General features: G+C 42.5%; 1 protein-coding gene across 3 annotated transcripts in view; it reads left to right on the forward strand.

Annotated features, from left to right (window-relative positions):
- Nucleotides 1-21,944, forward strand: part of OSBPL6 (oxysterol binding protein like 6) — a 152,333-nt gene that overhangs the window by 102,629 nt on the left and 27,760 nt on the right. For all 3 annotated transcript variants that reach the window (XM_069983011.1, XM_069983014.1, XM_069983013.1), the window contains 2 exons: nucleotides 2,456-2,588; nucleotides 4,358-4,461. In XM_069983011.1, the coding sequence (XP_069839112.1) occupies nucleotides 2,456-2,588; nucleotides 4,358-4,461 (237 nt within the window). The remainder of the gene's footprint in view (nucleotides 1-2,455; nucleotides 2,589-4,357; nucleotides 4,462-21,944) is intronic.

A 21,944-nucleotide genomic window follows, 5' to 3' on the forward strand; every position in this document is an offset into this window, starting at 1 on the left:
TATGAAATGTGGGGGACCAGGGCCAAGATAGTATGGCTATTCTTTTCTATATTCCCCGTGCCCCAGCATCAAACTGTAATTGTCTGGAATAATCACATAAATTGCTGTGCTGCTGGGGAGATGACGGCTATGTATACTTACCTGTGCTGCTTCGCTGCAGCTGACGGATCCTGGGCGGACCACTTTTTGCTGCTGTCAGCAGCATAATATCTATGCTAAGCAGCCATTTTTGGTGGGAGCGGCACAACACTGGATGACTCGCTGACAGTGGCGGACAGCAGGTGGTCTGGGGACTAGTAGCTGTGGTGGAGTGGGACAGGTAAGTATACATAACTGTCATGTCCCCCACAGCCCTGGCAGCAAAGCAAATTATATGTTTATTCTGGACAACCCCTTTAAGGATTCAAGCATTGACTTACGGGAAGCTACTGTACATCCAGTAGGTGGCAGTAGAGGTAGTTATTTGCCTTCTAGAGGAAAGCTGCTTTGCTTTTTTCTAGGTAGCATTGCATGAGATATAACACGCCATACTCCTTGGTGGTGCCAAGGTTTCATGTGTAAGCAGTTCCTTAATTCTGATGAAGACACAAGCACTAAATACAATTCTTTATTCTGCATTGGGACCCAGGAGCTTTAACTTCTGCCGTCACCACAGTGAATACAGTGAGGCGGTGCAGTTTTGCAGCGTTTTACTGTACATGACCTTGAGTATAATATTGCAATTAAGATTCAGCCAATAACAAGTCTTATTATTCTAGTGTTGAATCAACAGCAATATTAATAGGTAAATTATTATTCATGTTGTAGCTTTAATGAAGAGATTTGTTAATTTTAAAGGTTATGCAAGTGAAAAAACCCATCAGTATGAGTCAGTGGTAAATATAAATGAGATCCAGACTGACAGATGATCTCTGAAATATTAATGTGTGAGTGGGCGGTCAGTAGCTGGTCGGCTGGGGGAAGTGACCTTCAGAGCTTGGAGCCATGTGATAGAAAAGATGTCCCTCATTCTCTATCAGTTTCTAAGCGTGGATCTGTAGATGAGTAATAATAAACTTATATTCAAATGCTTAAAAAAAAAAAAAAAAAAAAACTAGTAAGCAATACATTATAATAAGACTGCACATTTATTTGGACCCACAAAGGCAGAATTATATTGTTTATTTGGCGTCTTGGGAGCTTGGCTTGAGAATATTGTGGTCTCTGTGCAATTAATATAAATGTTCCGAGGTGTCGCACAAAACTAGACATAATAGAAACTTTTTGCATAAATAAGTAGCAGCTATGAATATATAAAACTTTTTCATTTTTCTTGACTTAAATATGTACAGCCTCACCCTCCAGGGGCCGGTAGTCTTCCCCTTGCTTTCAGATTCTCTGTAAACTGTATGAGAAAAAAATAAAAAAAATACCTTGTACAGGCTCAAAAATCTGCCTAATATAAAACAGTAACCACAAGACAAGGGGGAGGGTTGAGTGCAGCTGCAGGGTCTCTACCTTCCTCTGTGTGTGTGTGCTGTGAAAGGGGAGGAGAGCAGTAGGGGCAAGACATCTGATTGGCTCGGAGCCTACAGCACAGCTCTAAAGCCATTCCTGGAGGAGCCAGCTGGGAAACTAGCAGCAGGGTAGAAAAATCTAACCTGCTTATATGTCCCTATTGCACATGGGGCCCTGAGGATTAAGGAGCTGATCAGTGCACTGGGGGCGGGGCTTACAACCCCAGTGCACCAATCAGCTCCAAAATTTCAAATTAGCATAACAATAAAACTCCCAGTAGCATGGAATTGGCACCGAGGAAGAAGGTAAGAAACTGCTGATGGTTTCTCTTAAAGCAAAAATGGGATGAGGAAATGTAAATGCTGAAATGACAGGGTTAACATCAATAAATATAGTATATGGCTGTGTCACATCTAGAACCCACCAACAGTGATTGTGATTTTTACCAGGCCCCTATAAGGGCAAATGTTGATCTAGTACAACATGGTCTCCTGATAAGTGGATTTGAGCGCTGTTGTAATCAATGCAAATCCATAATATCAATAAATGCATCGCAACCCGATCATTAGCAGGAGATTTTACATCTCCTTCTTAAAGGAGTTATCTGATAGCTACCTTCTCCTAGAAACAGAGCGCCACTCTTATTCTCAGTTTGTGTCTGGTATTGAAGCTCAGTTCCATTCGAAGTAATTGCTGTAATACGAGTGCAAGGCTGTTTGTGGAATAAAACAGCTATATATATATATTTTTTTTCATTCCTGGATAAACCATTTGATTATTCAGGATTTTAACTTTTTATCTTATTTTTCCCATATTAGTGTCTATAGTTTCAAAATGACAGCAATTCCTTGGTATAATTGGAAAACATACAATTACATTGGCTGCAATTCCTGTGCTTAGTTTGTTGTATTATATTACTATCCATTGTGATATTTTATTATCTTTGTTCATTCATTAGGTTCCACAGAATAACTTCTTATGGCAGTCTCCTATCCCATGCAGCAGCAGCCTCCCAGCAACATATACCACTGGGCAGAGCAAGGTTGCAGCATGGTTACAGGACTCGGAGGAAATGGACAAGTGTGCAGAAGGTATAGTTGGCTGCAATGAGACCATCTATGTGGATAAATGCCTAAGTGTTGGATGTAATTATAATAGAGTTCTAATTTACTTAACGTGAATGTACCACCAGGTACATCACTGTTTTGTTTTTTACATGAACAGACCGACACCAGCATGGGGATGCTGGTAGCGCTGCCCTTTCTTTGAACCACCTCCCTGTTTCCGTGCATGGCCCCAGTCCTTTACCAAGCAGCTGCTGAACATGAAGCACTGGATGTGAGCCCGCCAGCCCCCAGTGTGAAAAACCTTCTCCCCTCTGTTACAGAGCTCCAGAGATCGTTACAGAGATCGTTACATTGGGGGACGGCGGGCTCTCATCCAGTGCTTCATGCTCGGGAATGTGTCGGTGCCTTGCATGGAAACCAGACTGTGTTTCAAAAAGAATACAGCGCCACCAGCATCCCCATGCTGGCGCCTGTCTGTTCATGTAAAAAAACAAAAAACAAAAGAGCAATGTACCTGTTGGTACATTCACTTTAAATCAGTATTCCCACCTTTTAGGGCAGGGGTGGGGAACCTTTTCCATGCCGAGGGCCAGTCAGGCATTAATAAAATCATTTGAGGGCCGTGTACTGTGCATGGCAGTTAGTAGCGTGGGTTTGCAGCACCCGGGGCAAGGCAAAGTATGGTTCCCCTAGTGTCCCTGCTATTGTAGTAAACCCCCAGTGATTCCCCTTGTAGTCTAGTTATCCCCCCCCCAGTGATGCCTCTGGTAGGCCTATTTAACCCCCCCCCCCCCAAGGGATGCCCCTGGTAGCCTAGTTAACCCCCCAGTCATGTCCCTGGTAGCCTAGTTAAACCCCCCTCCCCAGTCATGTCCCTGGTAGCCTAGTTAAACCCCCCTCCCCAGTCATGTCCCTGGTAGCCTAGTTAAACCCCCCTCCCCAGTCATGTCCCTGGTAGCCTAGTTAAACCCCCCTCCCCAGTCATGTCCCTGGTAGCCTAGTTAAACCCCCCTCCCCAGTCAAGTCCCTGGTAGCCTAGTTAACCCCCTGGTTTTGGTAGGGAAGGGGCCGGCACTCACAGCACCCTCCTGTGTCACAGACACAGGAAGATGCTGTGAATGCTGGCTCCTGCCCCACCAGAGTGGCGCGCACATCACAGGGGGGCCGTGGGCCGCATTGGTAGGTCTCAGGGGCCGGAGGTTCCCCACTGCTGTTTTAGGGCATATTCCCTGGGGCTGCTAACCCCCTTTCACCATTTCAAGTCCAATGGCGAAATAGGGGGTGTACTAGGTATGCTCCAGGGGGCCTCACGTCACAGGTTTTATGGTGTATCCATAGGATATAGCTAAAATGGCACTATCCTTTCTTATTTTACGGAAGATATTGTTTTTCTGCTCAGTATTCATCTGTATGCTGAATACAGCCCTGAAGTGAACTCCACTTCCACAGATAACAGACTAACATTAAAATTCCCATTTCATTTTCCCTCGGACTGCCCTTCCTATTCTTAGCCCTCCATTACAACAATATCATTTATACCAAATCAGAATTCAGATTTAATATGCCAGACAATAATTCGCTTACCTCCATTCTGCTTTGTGTTATCCTCATAGCTCTTAACCTAGAGGAATGTAAATGGATGTCTTGGCAGCGATCATCACTGAATAGTCATAGAGAGGGGACACTATGTCGAATTCTAATTATAATTTCTTATGTGCATATTATTTATTGGATATATCCCATATGTGACATTTTCTTCTCTTTTTCTTTTGATTATATTTTTCTTCTTGCAGATCTTTCCCAGTGTCAGTCCAACCTGATTGAGCTTAGCAAGTTGCTTCATAACCTCGAAATGCTGCAAAGGACTCAGTCTGCGCCCAATTTCATTGACATGCAGGTACAGTCGGAGCCACACTTAAAGAATGTCTAGCATAATGGAGTCTATTCATCTGGAAAAGGTTATAAAATCCCCTAATGAATGACTCTCCGTGCTGTATATTAATAAAGTAGAAGCCTGGACGAATGAGATGTATACTGATGGTATACAGTACTGGTCAGAGCACAAACACACCTGAAGGGCAAATGTAGTCTTTATGCCATCATTCTCAGGTGCGTAGAGCTTAGATCCACATTTATATTTTAGATACTTTTGTTTTTAGATAGACACTAATGGTGCGTTTACACAGAGAGATTTATCTGACTAATTTTGGAAGCCAAAGACAGGAATGGATTTGAAAAGAGGAGAATTCTCAATCTTTCCTTCATGGCCTGTTCTCTTTTTATAGTCTGTCCCTGGTTTTGGCTTCAAAAATCTGTCAGATAAATCTATCTGTGTAAACGCAGCATAAAAGAGATGGTGTGTCATACAGGTTTCCCTGTGTGCACTTATTCTTCATCAGGGTGTTACTTCCCAACTACATAAAAAAACTGACACATCAATAGAAATGTATTTATTTATAATAACTGCATGAACATCATATTCTGATGTCAGAATGTGACTTTTATATTAAAGACGTTACTTACATGGTTATTATCCATGTAAACCTGGAACTGGACGAAATGTGGTAGTAATATCATAATTCTATATTTCAGTCGTGTTAATGATTGTTGTTTGTCACCTTCCCCCAATGACCAAGTCATTACTCTAAAGCCTACCGCCAACACATCCATTCAGTGGGGGAGTTGACGTTCTCATGGAGACAGAGTGTAATATAGACGTTAGGCATAAATTATTGCACTGCTCAACTAGCAATACTAACTCAGACAGTTCTTCTGAAGACTCAATTGCATACATAAATCACAAGAGACAGCCATCACCAGTGACACATCTATAAAAAGAGATTCTAAAGTGGACGGGTGTCATGTGGTACAGCCGGCACTTACTGTACCATCAGAACACCAAATTATTAATTGATCAATTGTTTAATTTATGACACATAATAAAGCGTCTATTCCATCTATACTTGCTTTGTGCTTCTATCTAGCGTTGTACTGTAATATACTATTATAAGATCAATGTCAGACGGTCAAGAGCTATTTCTATCTCCATAAACAATGATTTATCCCACATGATTTATCTCACAGTGTAAAGTATAAGGCTTGCACACTGGCAAGTCTATGAGGGCACGTTACTTTCCTGTTCTGCTATAGACTGAGGCCAGGGCTACACTGCAACTTCCTATAATGATACTGATTGGTTTTTAAAGCGACTCTGTACCCACAATCCCCCCCCCCCCCAAACCGCTTGTACATTTTGATAGATGCTTTAATCCAAGATCTGTCCTGGGGTCCGTTCGGCAGGTGATGCAGTTATTGTCCTGAAAAATAACTTTTAAACTTGCAGCCCTGTGTCAAATTGGCGTGGCCCAGAGTGTCTTTGCCCTAGGCTTGTACCGCCTCTCCATGCCTCCTCCCCTCCCTCCTCACCAGTAGGAATGCCCCAGGCAGGATTTCTCCTAATCATCACTTGTCTGAACACTGCACATGTGTTGGATCATTAAGGCATACAGTATGTGCAGTGTTCAGACAAGTAATGATTAGAAGAAATGCTGCCTGGAGCATTCCTAATGATGAAGAGGGCGGGGAGGGGGGACAGAGAGGCGGTGCAAGCAGGGCCGGCGTTAGCACCCGGCTAAGTAGGGCAAATGCCGGGGCCCCCAGCTCCTCTAGGGGCCCACTCCCGTTTGTTACTACATTTTTTTTGTTAGTAAAAAAGAAAAAAAAGTGTAGTAACAAAGGGGACTGGGCCCCTAGAGGCCGCATGTGACAGTTAGGGGCCCGCCGATCCATACTGGGGCCCCCGAGCACCTGTCTTCCATCACAAATCTTCCCTACAGCCGAGTAGGAAAGAGGACCTTTGAGTCTGAAGGACCTTTGATGATGTCACGGGTCATGTGATCGGACACATGACCTGATAGAGGGCAGCAGGTAGGCTCTGCAAACTAAGTGTCCTGTATGTGCTGGTTCTTCTACTTGTTTTGTGTATAGAGGTCCTGCTGTAATATATCTATATTTATTACAGCAGGATATAGATATATATATATATATATATATATATAGATATATATATTACAGCAGGACCTCTATACACAAAACAACTAGATATCTGTATCTATCTATCTATCTATCTATCTATCTATCTATCTATCTATCTATCTATCTATTTCCCTATCTCCTATCTATCTATCTATCTATCTATCTTCTATCTATCTATCTGTATCTATCTATCTATCTATCTATCTATTTCCCTATCTCCTATCTATCTATCTATCTATCTATCTATCTTTTATCTATCTATCTGTATCTATCTATCTATCTATCTATCTATCTATCTATCTATCTATTTCCCTATCTCCTATCTATCTATCTATCTATCTATCTATCTATCTATCTATCTATTTCCCTATCTCCTATCTATCATATGAACATGGTGAGACCTCTAGTTCTCCTATATTCAGGCCCTGCAGTGATATACAGTGTGTGTGTGTGTGTGTGTGTGTGTGTGTGTGTATATATATATATATATATATATATATATATATATATATATATATATATATATATATATACACACACTGTATATCACTGCAGGGCCTGTATATAGGAGAACTAGAGGTCTCACCATGTTCATATTATAAATAAATATATATAATGCTGGTGCTGCTGGTTCTCTAGTATACAGCTCCTGCTCTGTGTGTGTGTATGTATATATACACACACACACACACACACACACACACACACACACAGAAGGAGCTGTATACTAGAGAACTAGCAGCACCAGCATGATATATATATATAATCCTGTGACTGGGTCTGATTCCTCCAGAGTCCTGACTACTGCAGAGATCAGGAGATACAGGAGGAGAAAGATATGCAGCAGCCGCATGTTTCTTCTGCTGCAAATCTTTCCTCGACTGTCTCTCCATGATTTGCTCCTCAAAGCGGCCCGCCGAGGCTCTGTCGCCCAAGGGCCCACAAAAAGCTGGAGCCGGCCCTGGGTGCAAGCCTGGGCACAGACACTCCATTGCTGCGTTTACACGGAACAATTATCGTGCGAATTCTCACGATAACGATCGAATTCAAACAATAATCATACGTGTAAACGCAGCGAACGATCAAACGACAAGCGAGAAATCGTTCATTTTGATCTTTCAACAACTTCTGAAATCGTCATCGTTCTGTGTGAACAGTCGTTCGCCGATTTAACCAATGTGTGAGATAGGCTTAAGCGATCGCACAACGATCGCAAAACAAATTTTCCGTATGATATAGTGTACCGTCTAAATGCTGATCGTTATGAAAAAAAATCGTTACTCCGACATCGTTAATCGTACGATCGGGCGAATTATCGTTTCATGTAAACGTAGCATAAGCCACACCAATTTGACACAGGGCTGCAAGTTTAAAAGTTGTTTTTAAGGACAATAACTGCATCACCTGCCGAACGGACCCCAGGACAGATATTTGATTAAAAGCAGCTATCTGAAGGTACAAGTGGTTTGGGGGTGGGGGGTGCAGATTGTGGGTACAGAGTCACTTTAACTGTTGAATTACCGCTTCAGTCCACAGCCATGCAATGTGCTGTATGTAGTCTCGTGGGTTCCAGTTGTTACGCAATAGTTAAAAATAAATCAAAAATTCAGTGTAGCCCTACTCTAATGATAACATTAACCCCATCCCTGCCATAGAACAATAGGCTTAAAACAATTGCTTGTAATACCAAACCCGTCTGCAAAAAAACAACAAAAAAAAGCTCCTCTACAAATACAGATACCAGACTTCTCTGCTTGTCGACTACAGATTTGAACTCTAGTTTACAGCCACGAAATTAGACTTTGCTGTTGCTTGCAAACCCAGACTGCAACATGATTATAGACCCTGGCCTGAACAGACTTTAATCTACTCCTTTACTGACCTTACACCTCACATTAAAATACCTAACCTTGTTTCTGCACTATCCTTCACTAATGGACCTATTACACCGGTCGTTTAGAGGAGCGCTCTCAGCGCTCGTTTGCTCTTCGTTCCCCGCTCGCTGCTGCCGCTATTCAACGCGGCTGCATCGAGCGGGTGAGTGCGGGAGGGGGCGGCGGGGAGCTGCGGGGGGGTTGCCCGGGGGATCGCTGATCGTCCGGGCAGCCCATAGGATATAGCAGCGTCTGCTGCCGACGCTCCTATTCAATGGAGCGACGGCAGCAGATCGCTGCTATATCAGTCCCTTGTTTTTCAACATATTGAAAAACAAGCGACTGCAACGATTAGCCAACATGAACGATGTCGGCTGATCGTTGCACTCTATTCCACGGGACGATTATTGTCCGTAGCGGCCGATATCGGCCGAATACGAACGATAATCGTTCCGTGGAATAGGGCCTTTACTTACCAACTCCTCCAGACTTCTGCGAGAACTCCCCATTTTAAAGGCGTCTCCCATGCATTCCTGAAGAGTTGGCAATTTTGCCTGTCACACATTGCCTGCAGACTAGTGACCCCCGGCCAATCAAACCCCTGGAAGATGGGGCAGGGAGGTTAGAATTTGAGTCATATAATTGGAGGCTGCACCCACCATGGCCATAGAAGTTACTAGGAATACATTATTGTGTGACAGCTTCCGCCCACCAGAAAAGCCGCCAGTTTTCTGGTGGGCCAGTCCGACACTGGTTGCAAAGGATGACATGAGAAGTATTTTTTTAATGCTAATAACATTGTGAATTACATAAAAACAGCTATTAACAGTATTTCTGAACATTTAGTATGGGACTATTTTAGGAGCTATCCCCTCTAACTACCAAGCATGAAGCCACGTCCCCACATCACACCCTCCATGTTGTGTCTGGAGAACATCTTTTAGTCGTAAAGATGGCATCTCTGAAGATCAGAAGAACACTGCGTTCTACATTAACCAACGTACTATACAACAATCCTTTAGCTCACAAAGCGTATTATTTCTATTGAACTGTCATGGTAGCCTTCATACCAGCAGAGGGTTTGGTAAGAGTCGATTGAGAGAGGTTGAATGACACAACAGTAGTTATACAGAGCCCATTATAGAGGCTTCCTTAGCTTTCAATACGAACTATTGGTATTACACAAAGCAATGCAACACAATAAAGGAAGCATACACAGTAACGACAAGCCAACAACTGCCTCATTATTGATTTTTGGGTCAATATTTGTCATGCTGACTACACAGCTGAGAACATCATTTCAGCAGGTTACTTTAAAGACTCAGGCCTACCAAGTATAATTGTGGCTATATCTTTAACGGCAAGAAAACAGAGGTGCCGACTCGTCTGAACTGCTGCATAATGCAGATTTGTTGTATAAGGGACCGATAAGTGTATGCAAGGGTTAAACTCTCGGGATTCACAGGTCAGCAGTGTAATAATAATAGCTAATACTAGTATTGGATTTAAAGGGTTTATCCACTGCTACAAAAACACGGCCAATTTTTTCCAGAGACAGCACCACTCTTGTGGGTTTTGTAACTCTGCTCCATTCAGGTGAATGGAGCTTATTTGCAAACCACACACGAACTGGACACAAGTCATGTTGTCTCTGGAAGAAAGTGGCCATGTTTTCTAACGCTGGAAAACACCTGTCAGTCTATGATGTCGCTCAATAAGGGTATATGCTCGCTAAGGAAATCACCCGGATAACTTACCGTCACTCACCGCCACTCGCTCCCACTTGAAGGTCCGCCGGTCCAATAGGCTCCATTATATGTGCAGGCAGATTCTGCCATCTGCCCAAAGAATGAGCATGCCAATTCCTTTGGGAGATGGCGGAATCCGCCTGACCATAGAATGGAGTCTATGGGACGGACGGAAAGTGAAGCGGGAGCGTGAGGGGAGGAGTGGCAGATTTTCCTTACGTGTGCATATACCCTAATAACCCCCAATGGGAAGAGTGTGTGTGTGTGTGTGTGTGTATATATATATATATATATATATATATATATATATATATATTTATATTTATATTCTGCCAGTTTTCTGTTGGAAAAAAGTTGCAAATTTTGGCGCATAGACAACCTTTTCACCTTCGCCTTCTTAAAAAAAAAAGTGGACAGGACTGAGACAACGTCTTAATGTTAGTGCTATAATGTTATATGTTGCAGCTTCCCTCTTTGCAGCTTCCTTTTTTTTTAGCCATGTCTTATATATGTAAAGCTTGTTTCTCCATTCAAACTGTTGTGTGTTAATATATGACCAAGAATCTGAACTGCTTATATGTTTTATTGACATATTTATGTCTTTGTTTTGTATATGGAAATCCGCATTTATCACATCTTGAATTTGGTTTTAGTATTTTCCTATTTTTCTGAAGAATCCCTTCGATATCCCCACTAATCAGGTCTTGCTGCTTATTTCCATAGAGAGACACCGCTAAAGTTCATGATAGTTCTGGAAACCAAGGGTAGGCGCCTCCATTGAAATTACCAAAAATTATTGGAAACCAGAACTCTATCACACTGTTATTAAAATAATTCTCATCCCACGATGTCAGTGGGGGTCTGGACCTGGGAAGTCCCTGCAGTCCCTCCTTTCTGATGCAGTCACAGAGACATAGCATATATAAAACAGAAAAAAACATATCCTCATTGACTGTGACACACAGGGATATTGGATGTATGAAGTTTGGCGACTGAGCCAAATTTTTGATTGCTTGATCTAATTCTGTATATATATGTTAAAGGGGTACTCCAGCGGGGGGGCACTTTTTTGCTGGGACCGGGGAGGAGGTGGCTGAGGGAAAAGACGTCCACTGACCTCCCCGGTTCCAGCGGCGGGTCCGGCATCGCGGCGTTCCGGTCCCCGGTTCCCGCCCGCTTCCTGGTGTCTGACGCGGGCCCGAGACGATACGTCTCAGGTCCGCTCAGCCAGTCAGTGACAGAGGCGGGATCTGAGCAGAATTGAAACGGATCCCGCCTCCTTCACTGACTGGCTGAGTGGACCTGAAACGTCACGTCTCGGCCCGCGTCAGACACCAGGAATCGGCCGGGCACAAGAGCACCACAATGTGGGATCTGCCGCTGGAACCGGGGAGGTGAGTGGACGTCTTTTCCCTCAGGCACCTCGTCCCCGGTCCCAGCAAAAAAGTGCCCCCCGCCTCTGGAGTACCCCTTTAATATATTAAAAGAGCACTAAATCTAAAGCCTATATCGTTTACATTTGCTTTGCTTCTCTAACGCATTCTATTGTTGTATGTAAGTAGGCATTTCATTGGACTGTAGTATCCTTCCAAAGTCAAGAAGTTTACTGATTTTAGTTAGTTTCTCTAAATCTAAAAGTCTAAAAATAAAATAATTCCCAACCTAATGGTTGTACATTGCACTTTAGGAAGATTGAGAATTAAAAGGGTTTATCCAGGTTCAGAAAAAGCACAGCTACTTTATTCCAGAAACAGCACCACCCCTGTCCTCAGGTTGTGTGTGGCATCACAGTTCAGCTCCATTCAATCCAATGGAAATGAGCTGCAAAACCCCACACCCAAGGAGAGGTGCTGTTTCCGGCAGAAAATAGCCATGTTTTTCTAAGGCTGGGTTCATACTACATTTTCTTTTCATCCTATTTTTTTAACGGATGAAATTACTTCCATTATAAAGAAAAAAAATTGGATCAAAACGCATCAGTTTTTTTAAACGTAGTCGACCACATTTTTGAAGACAACAGATGCGTTTTTGTCTGTTTTTTGTCAATAGAAAAACAGATCTCTGCACACAAATGCATCCGTTTTTCCATCTGTAAAAACGGGGGAAAAAAAAGATTAAAAAAATATAGTGTCATCCCAGCCTAAGCCTGGATAACCCCTTTAAAGGAGAACTTTTAGCTGGGTAGAACATTGGTTATGAAAAACCAGTACTTCAGAGTATCAGAACTTGTGGGTACTATTTATCATATTGCTTTTGTGCTATAACACATTGCAGTCTGTGTCCATTTACATACAGCACTAGGAGAGGAGGCCTAAACCGCACTTGTGCTTCTTCTTTACTAATATACCTTGTCGGCATGTGTTGTCCTGCTTGTGTCTCTGAATTTAATAGCTTTCTGTTGCTTTTAATGGTTCGTGCAATTCAGGCTAACTGTGTAGATATGTCAAAGAAAGACAAGCGCACGACGAGGAGGTGGAGGACAAAAAGTGTCAGCAAAGATGCAAAAATACAACTTCAGGTACAACTTTCATCCGTGCAATTTCTTACCTAAACTTTTTTGCTCTGTTTTCCTGCTGTGCATGGTGCCCCTGCTTAATGGAGAAATACGTGTCACGGTGGTATTTATTGGGTACCTGGAGACAGGCTGTTACCTAGTTAGATTTCCCAGATTCCCAGCATGGCATGTCTGTACCCCACCCATACGTACTTACAGTGCTCACTAACAATTGTTGCTTGGCTATGTTGATTTTTTATTAAAGTTCTGGAAAACCCTTAGTGATAATGTCACCCCCTTTTTGTACAAGGACTTCTCTACACAGCTGTAAAGCCTAAATTCTGAAGCTTTCATACCTTACTTTATTATACATTTTTTGGTGCTTGGTCCAGTAAAAAATGCTTTTTATCGTTTGTGTATTGTGCCACCTGGGCGGGGCTTCACGCCCGCTGTGCTACTTTGCCCCGCCCACATTGGTGCTGTAGATCCCACCCTCTACATCATCATTGCCATCTAGGCCCTGCCCCCTTGACTGCCATTGGAAATGGCCGCTGAGGGGGCGGGCCTAGACGCTGATGACATCACAGAGGTGTGGGGCCTATGGCATCAATGTGGCCAGGGCAATGTGGCACAGCGGTTGTGAAGCCCCACCCAGGTGGCACAATCCACCAATGATAAAAAGTATTTTCCACTGGACCAAGCACCAAAAAAATCTATAATAAAGTAAGGTATGAAAACTGGAGAATTTAGGTTTTACAGCTGTGTAGAGAAGTTCCTCGTACAGAAAGGGAGTGACAGTATCACTTTAAGTAAAGTTTAAACTTTCTGTATGTTATACACAGCAAGTGCTGCATTAGAAACACCTACTTAATTGGTTGAACCCCATTTTTGGGTTATCATGATGACATTGCAGACATAAGGGAATAGATTGCACAAAGTGACAGACATCTTTCATACTCAACATGACCTGTCCCTGCTGCAGCAGGTCTGGCAGTTGTTGAATATTTTTCAGTGAGTAGGAGTAGATCTCGCAGCCCTTCATGTTGTTTACACCAGATGTGGACCCTGTCATCTATGTAGTTCAGTGGGTCAGTTAGTTCACTGAGGTTTGCCAGTGCTGTCTGAGATACCATATGTGTCCTCATTGTTTCAGAAAGACTGGCGCCGCACCTCTGGGCCCCAACAATCTGCATTCAAAGACACTTAAAGGGAATCTGTCACTAAGTTTATTCTGCCTTAAATAGTGACAGAAATGCTGAACAGATTGGTGTATTACTTACATCATTTTGTTTAGCCGTTCTCCTAATATGCAGGAAAAAAGGATTCTTGCCACACCCCTCCCTCCGCCCTCCAGCTGCTGATTGACAGTTGACTGTCTATACACAGCTTGGATAGATAACTGCCAATCAGCAGCTGGTGGGCGGAGTTTTCTTTTTCTCACAAATCATGAGGACTACTGGGCTCAGGCACATAATGGAGAGGACTACTTATTGTCCATATTATTCAGGATGATATCTCTGAACAACAGTTGAGGGAAGCTCCAGAGCCTTAGATGCATACTGTACGTGAACGTAACGTTAATCTCTTGCCTCTGGGTATCTGCTGCTGTTGATAGATCTTTTCATTCTATATATGGCTTATGTGGTTACCCTAGATAACTCCGCTTTCGTACACTCAGAGCTGCTTTCTGATAAATACATCTGTTAATAGTACAGGGTGTACATGGAGGCTTAAAGGAACAACAAATGTAGAAAATATAGACACAAAACCCACTAAGAGACAGTACTACTTTTTGTTATTATCCCCATATACTTTGATCCTATTCTATCTCATATTGTAATTAAAACGGTGGGAAGTATATAAAGAATTATTCCGGTTACCCTGGAGACCGTCCTTTCATCTCTTCTCACAAGTCTCAGATCAGATCTGTTGCTGGCTGCAAGGCAACTAGGTGCAGCAGGAGCCCTTCCCTATCTGTCTCGTACACGAGAACAAGCATCCTGAGCTGAGCACGGTCTGTACCCCTTCAGCTGTCTGGAAGAACCAAAAGCTCTGAGGAGCAAAATAACCCCTGAGTTCTCTGCAGGATTTTTGGCAGTCAGACCTACAAGTAGAGATGACTGGAGCTCCTGAAATTTGCTATGGGTCCAATGTGTAATGCTAAGTTTACACAAGGCGATTATTGGTCCGATCGTACGATTAACGATTTCGAAGTAACGATTTTTTTTTATAACGATCAGCGTTTAGATGGAATGATATATCGTACAGAAAATTCGTTTTGCGATCGCTTAAGCCTATCTCACACATAGGTAAAATCAGTGAACGACTGTTTACACGGAAGGTTTGGCGAATTTTTTGCAAACGACGAACGACGATTTATGAACATGTTAAAAGATGAAAATGAACGATTTTTCGATCGTTCGCTGCGTTTACACGTACGATTATCGTTCGAATTCGATCGTTATCGCGAAAATTCGCCCGATAATCGTTCCGTGTAAACGTAGCATAAGGGTGCGTTTACACAGAAAGATTTATCTGACAGATTTTGGAAGCCAAAACCAGGAATGGATTTGAAAAGAGGATAGATCCCAGTCTTTCCTTTATGACCTGATTCCTGTTTATAGTCTGCTCCTGGTTTTGGCTCCAAAGATCTGTCAGATAAATCTGTCTGTGTAAACGCACCATTAGAATTTGTGGTCTGAATAAGTATCTTATCTTGAAAGTGCCACAATTGCCATGAAAAGTTGTGTGGTGTTTAGGGCTAGTAGTAATAGAAGTAGCAGTACAGAATGGAACATAATGGACAGGGCAGGAGATGTGTGGTGTGTAGGCGTGGTGGTGGTGGTAGTACTAGTACAGTATAGAACATGATGGACAATGCAAGAGACTTATTATAACGGTGGTAACTAGTAGCAACAGTCTCTCCGGATGCAACCGGGTATAAGGCAGACTTGAATAAGGCAGAGTTATGGGTGATGCTGCAATAGGCTGTGATGATAGCGTACTGAATGATGAGAGTAGTAGTGACAGAAGTGATTTAGAGAAGATGATGAGAGGAATGACTAAAGAACGGCACCCAGATCTTGGGGTTAGGATGAGAATCTTGAGGACTTGAGAATAGAACACAGCCAGGAACACTTCTTGTGGAACTGGAGCAGCAGAGCACACATACCTCTTTCCTGACAGGGGAGAGAGATCACACACACAACCTGTCTCCCTGAAGGTGGAAGACAAGACTGAGGCAGAGAGGAAGTCACATGGTATCCTCAGCCAAAGCTTGATGGCCATTGGAGTTACCATGGAAGCAGGGGCAGTCACGTGACATCCAGCCATTGCATCATCACACCATTAGGCATATAGGACCAAATATACATGAGAAGTACCATACTTGAACACTGGGAGGTGACATAATACCCTTAGGCACTGATAACTGAACCTGCACACAAGAAATGAATGGAATAGCAGACCTGAATACCGAGAGAGGTGACACAATACACACAGTTTGCAGTGGACCATAGCTTTCCAGAACAGAACTGGCCATAATAAAGGTGCAGAGATAAAGTGACAAATAACTACTCTGTTCTGGGACACTGCACTAGTAGTAGTACTAATAGTAGTAGCAGTACAGTATAAAACATGATGGACAAGGCAGGATATGTGTGGCTGTGAAGGGAGAGTAGTAGTAGAAGCAGTAGTACAGTATGGAACATAATGGACAAGTCAGGAGATGTGTGGTGTATATGGCTAGTAGGGCTAGCAGCCGTACCATATGGAACAAGATGGACACTTCAAGAGATGTGTGGTGTGTAGGGTTAGTTGTAGTAGCAGCAGTACAGTACAGAACATGATGGACAGTGCCAGAGATGTGCAGTTGTGTAGGGTTAGTAATATTGGTGTATTAGTAGTAGTAGTAGTACAGTATGGGATATGTTGGACAGTGGCGGAGATGTGCAGTTGTGTAGGGTTAGTAATAGTGGTGTATTAGCAGTAGTAGTAGTACAGTATGGGATATGATAGACAGTGTCGGAGATGTGCAGTTGTGTAGGGTTAGTAATAGTGGTGTATTAGCAGTAGTAGTAGTACAGTATTGAACATGATAGACAGTGCCGGAGATGTGCAGTTGTGTAAGGTCAGTAATAGTGGTGTATTAGCAGTAGTAGTACAGTATTGGACATGATAGACAGTGCCGGAGATGTACAGTTGTGTAGGGTTAGTAATATTGGTGTATTAGCAGTAGTAGTACAGTATTGGACATGATAGACAGTGACGGAGATGTACAGTTGTGTAGGGTTAGTAATATTGGTGTATTAGCAGTAGTATTAGTACAGTATGGGATATGTTGGACAGTGGCGAAGATGTACAGTTGTGTAAGGTCAGTAATAGTGGTGTATTAGCAGTAGTAGTAGTACAGTATTGGATATGATGGACAGTGCCAGAGATGTGCAGTTGTGTAGGGTGAGTAATATTGGTGTATTAACAGTAGTAGTAGTACAGTATGGGATATGTTGGACAGTGTTGGAGATGTGCAGTTGTGTAGGGTTAGTAATAGTGGTGTATTAGTAGTAGTAGTACAGTATTGGACATGATAGACAGTGCCGGAGATGTGCAGTTGCGTAAGGTTGGTAATGGTGGTGAATTAGCAGTAGTAGTACAGTATGGGATATGTTGTACAGTGGCGGAGATGTACAGTTGTGTAGGGTTAGTAATATTGGTGTATTAGCAGTAGTAGTGCAGTATGGGATATGTTGGACAGTGCCAGAGATGTACAGTTGTGTAGGGTTAGTAATAGTGGTGTATTAGCAGTAGTAGTAGTAGTACAGTATTGGACATGATGGACAGTGCCAGAGATGTACAGTTGTATAGGGTCAGTAATATTGGTGTGTTAGTAGTAGTAGTAGTAGTACAGTATGGGATATGTTGTACAGTGGCGGAGATGTGCAGTTGTGTAGGGTCAGTAATATTGGTGTGTTAGTAGTAGTAGTAGTACAGTATGGGATATGTTGTACAGTGGCGGAGATGTACAGTTGTGTAGGGTCAGTAATATTGGTGTGTTAGTAGTAGTAGTACAGTATGGGATATGTTGTACAGTGGCGGAGATGTACAGTTGTGTAGGGTCAGTAATATTGGTGTGTTAGTAGTAGTAGTAGTACAGTATGGGATATGTTGTACAGTGGCGGAGATGTGCAGTTGTGTAGGGTCAGTAATATTGGTGTGTTAGTAGTAGTAGTAGTACAGTATGGGATATGTTGTACAGTGGCGGAGATGTACAGTTGTGTAGGGTCAGTAATATTGGTGTGTTAGTAGTAGTAGTACAGTATGGGATATGTTGGACAGTGGCGGAGATGTGCAGTTGTGTAGGGCCACCATTGTAGTAGCCACCATTTTAAGAAATCTATCCAAAACAAATTTCACAAGTTTTCCATTCTCAGAATTACCATTGGGAAGTTTGGAATGAATCTGGTTCATGCCAAATCAATTTTCTTATCTCTGCCTATAACCCATTCCCATTTTGCGCCTCAGGACACACATAGTATTAAATAGCAGTTTAGAATGTAACATCTGGCAGATTCCTTTTAACAAGATCCATTAAAAGCTCTTTCCTTATTTAGAATAGTAAAGATGGTTAATAAATTAGGAAAATGATGTCCCAGCATTGTATCTGATCTCTCTCATCCTGCCCCCGGCTGTCTTATATGTGTTCACACACCTGCTCTTATATGCAGACAGGACTAGACCAAAGTGCCTCTACATACTGTGTGTTGTTTTCACTGCCAAAACATAAGGATATCACTAAACCTATCAGCAGTAGTCACAGTAGGCCATATTATCATGATGTCACAATAAAATACAAAGCACAACACATCACTAATAACACAACACAATAACATACAGTAGCAGTAGGTGACATTACAAGCAATAACATCTCATGGCTTTTTCTTTTAAATTAACTGGTTTCGGAAAGTTGAATAGATTTGTAATTTACTTCTATTTAAAAATCTCAAGTCTTACCATACTTATCAGCTGCTGTATGTCGTGCAGAAAGTGATGTTTTCTTTTCAGTCTGACACATTTAATACAGACAATAAATGTAAAAATCTGTGGGATCTGGAGGAGGCAAATAATAATAATAGACACCATACTAGCTGATCATTTTTTTTTCTCCAGGATATTTTTTGTATATCTTTAAGGGCATTTAAAGAGCTCTACCCATTGTATTATTGTACTTACACAGGGTCAAGGGTCACCCAGCTGTTATTCCAACTATAAATACTATGTTATGTCCTAGTAAATATGGGGCTTGGAGACACAGTGAGATATGACAGCAACTTATCACACCTTCCCTAATATAGAACATGATATAAAAAAAAGAAAAAAACTTACAAAGCCGTGATGGACTCCCTAGTGGGATCCAGGACTTCCCAGTTATTTCACATTCTGCTCAGCAGATTTTGTCAAATGACCTGAGAAATCCTTTACAGTCAGCAGGAGACGGCGGGTCTCAGAAGGAGCTGTACGCATCTCTTACACCACTCTTCTCTTATTAGACACCTGCTGCTATGCTCCATAGTGCAAATAAGGTGATGGCGGAGCCCGAGCAACCAGGTCGGTGCAAAATCTCTGGCAGGTTTACCACCCACCATGTGCCAATGATGTCTTCTGGATCTCTGGGTCTCCTCAGACATAAGTATCTGGGTGCAATCGCTTCCTCTAAACACATAGTTACATCCCTATGTCATGTCTAGAGATGAGCGAACCGGGTTCGGGTTCGAGTCGATCCGATCCAGAACGTTCGGTATTTGATTAGCGGGGGCTGCTGAACTTGGATAAAGCTCTAAGGTTGTCTGGAAAACATGGATACAGCCAATGACTATATCCATGATTTCCACATAGCCTTAGGGCTTTATCCAACTTCAGTAGCCACCGCTAATCAAATGCCGAACGATCAGGTTCGGATGGACTCGAGCATGCTCCAGGTTCGCACATCTTTAGTCTTGTCATATCCCTTTCTCCAATATTTCTGTATTGGAGTTTTTACTAGTAATCTTTCTGTAGCCTTTAGTGTATGGTTAGAGCAGAGCATTACATGGAAGATATCATAATATACTTATTCCCATATTCAATATATTGGGATAGTAGGCAGAGCCATATGTAATTCCTTGTTCTATGTATCCAGAACCAGTGCTGTATACCACCAGTACTCGGTACAGAGATACTTCTGTCTTGTTGGCTCTCATCAGGTGAAGCATATCTACCTGTCTGACAGGATGTTTTAATGGTGCGTTTACACGGAACGATTATCGTTCGAATTTTCGCAATAACAATTGCATTGGATCGATAATCAGCTTGTGTAAACACAGTGAACGATCAAGTGATGTGCGAGAAATCGTTCATTGTGATCCTTCAATATGTTCTCAAATAGTCGTTGGTGATTCGCTAAAAATTCACAGATTGCTTCGTGTAAACAGTCTTTCAAAGATTTACTTCATGTGTGAGATGGGCTTAAGTGATCTTAAAAATGATCGCAATAACGATTTTTCTAACAAATCGGTTTATTAGTCTAAACTCTGATCGTTATAAAAATCAAATTGTTGCTTCAAAATCGTTAAACGATCAATTGGGCAAATTATCGATTCGTGTAAACGGACCATATGGATGGACCAGAGCCTTGTCACTGGGTGTCTGAGCATTATCCAATCAGTGCCAGACTTGTTATGCTCCGCCCCCATCAACACAAGCTGCAGGGGAGGCAGGAGTGGTCAGGAAATTGCACAGTAGGGGACAGTGAATATTGGGGGGGGGGGGTAGGAGGGTAAGTGGGCCAACTACAGAGGGGGAGGGAGGTATAAAGTATGAGGACTACCTTCAGAGGACCAGTAGAACATGGGACCAATAGACTTCAATGGCCCATTCATATGTCTGTATGTGTTGACGGGGCCGTGATCCACACCGTAAAAAAAGGACAGGTGCTAGCATGAATTCCTGTCAGTGTATGCAGAGGTCCATGATTTGCCGTCTATTATGGATGCACAACCGTAATGCTGTCTGCAATTACGGCCCGCACTACGGATGGATGAATAAGGTTTTATATTTAGGCATTTCACAGCAACTTGAGGTTTTACTAATGGTGATCAGTGGTATTGCTGCTTGTTTCACAAGGGCTGCAGGATGCCAACATATACTTTAAAGTGTACCTATCATGACATAAAAAAATCCCAGCAAATATATAGTTAATGCTTGCATTATTTAAGCTGTACATTTTAATTTCAATATTGCTACTCCAGTCAGTTTAGTGCCCCATTGTGCTGCTCATGCTTCTGCATTTTACTCTGAGACGGTGGGCGGGCCCCAGGATCAGTTAGTTTACTCAGAAGCAGAAGTGCACGGCTGCTGGCCAATCAGCATTTACCTTCACTGGGCCAACTGACATCACTTCCTGTATTTGGTCCTTTTTTTTTTTTTGCTTTTTCTAAAGACCAAATAACCTTAGTGACTTAGCCTGGACTGTGAGTAAGTGAGACACCTAGTGGACAAATGTATAGCATTGTATTTCATATAGAAAACAGGCAAAAAAATAAATGAAGTAAATTGCAAAGATGTAGTATATATCACCTCCTATGCTGATTTATTATTTATTGGTTAGATCAGTGCCAATTTAACCCCTTAATGACCCATGATGTATCTCTTACGTCATGGCGCCGTTAGGGGGTTTCAGAGAGGGTCCGCGTCGTGACCTTGCTCTGAACCGCTGCGATCCCGGATGCTATATTTAAATGCAGCTGTCAGACATGACAGCTGCATTTAAAAGCCATGCAGAGTGCCATCCCTGGTGTCTAGTGGCGGGATCTCCCATCTATGATGGGATCACGCTGATCCCGGCTCGGCAATCCATGCATCTGGTCTGCTGCAGACCAGAGCAATACAGCACTGATCTGATGGATCGGTGCTGTATAATGCATACAACACTGATCTCTATGGGAGATCAGTGTAGTTGTATTAGAAGTCCCCCAGGGGGACTTCTAATTAATGTTTATGTTAAAAAAAATTATTAATAAAAAATCCCCTCCCCTAATAAAAGTCAGAATCACCCCCCTTTTTCCATTTAATAAATAAAAAAGTAAACCTATTTTTGGTATCGCCGCATGCGTAATCGCCTGTGCTATTAAATTATCACATTCCTGATCATGCACGGTAAACGATGTAAGCGCCAAAAAATTTTAAAGTGCAAAAT

The sequence above is a fragment of the Dendropsophus ebraccatus genome, chromosome 9 (genome assembly GCF_027789765.1).
Source record: "Dendropsophus ebraccatus isolate aDenEbr1 chromosome 9, aDenEbr1.pat, whole genome shotgun sequence".
NCBI lineage: Eukaryota > Metazoa > Chordata > Amphibia > Anura > Hylidae > Dendropsophus > Dendropsophus ebraccatus.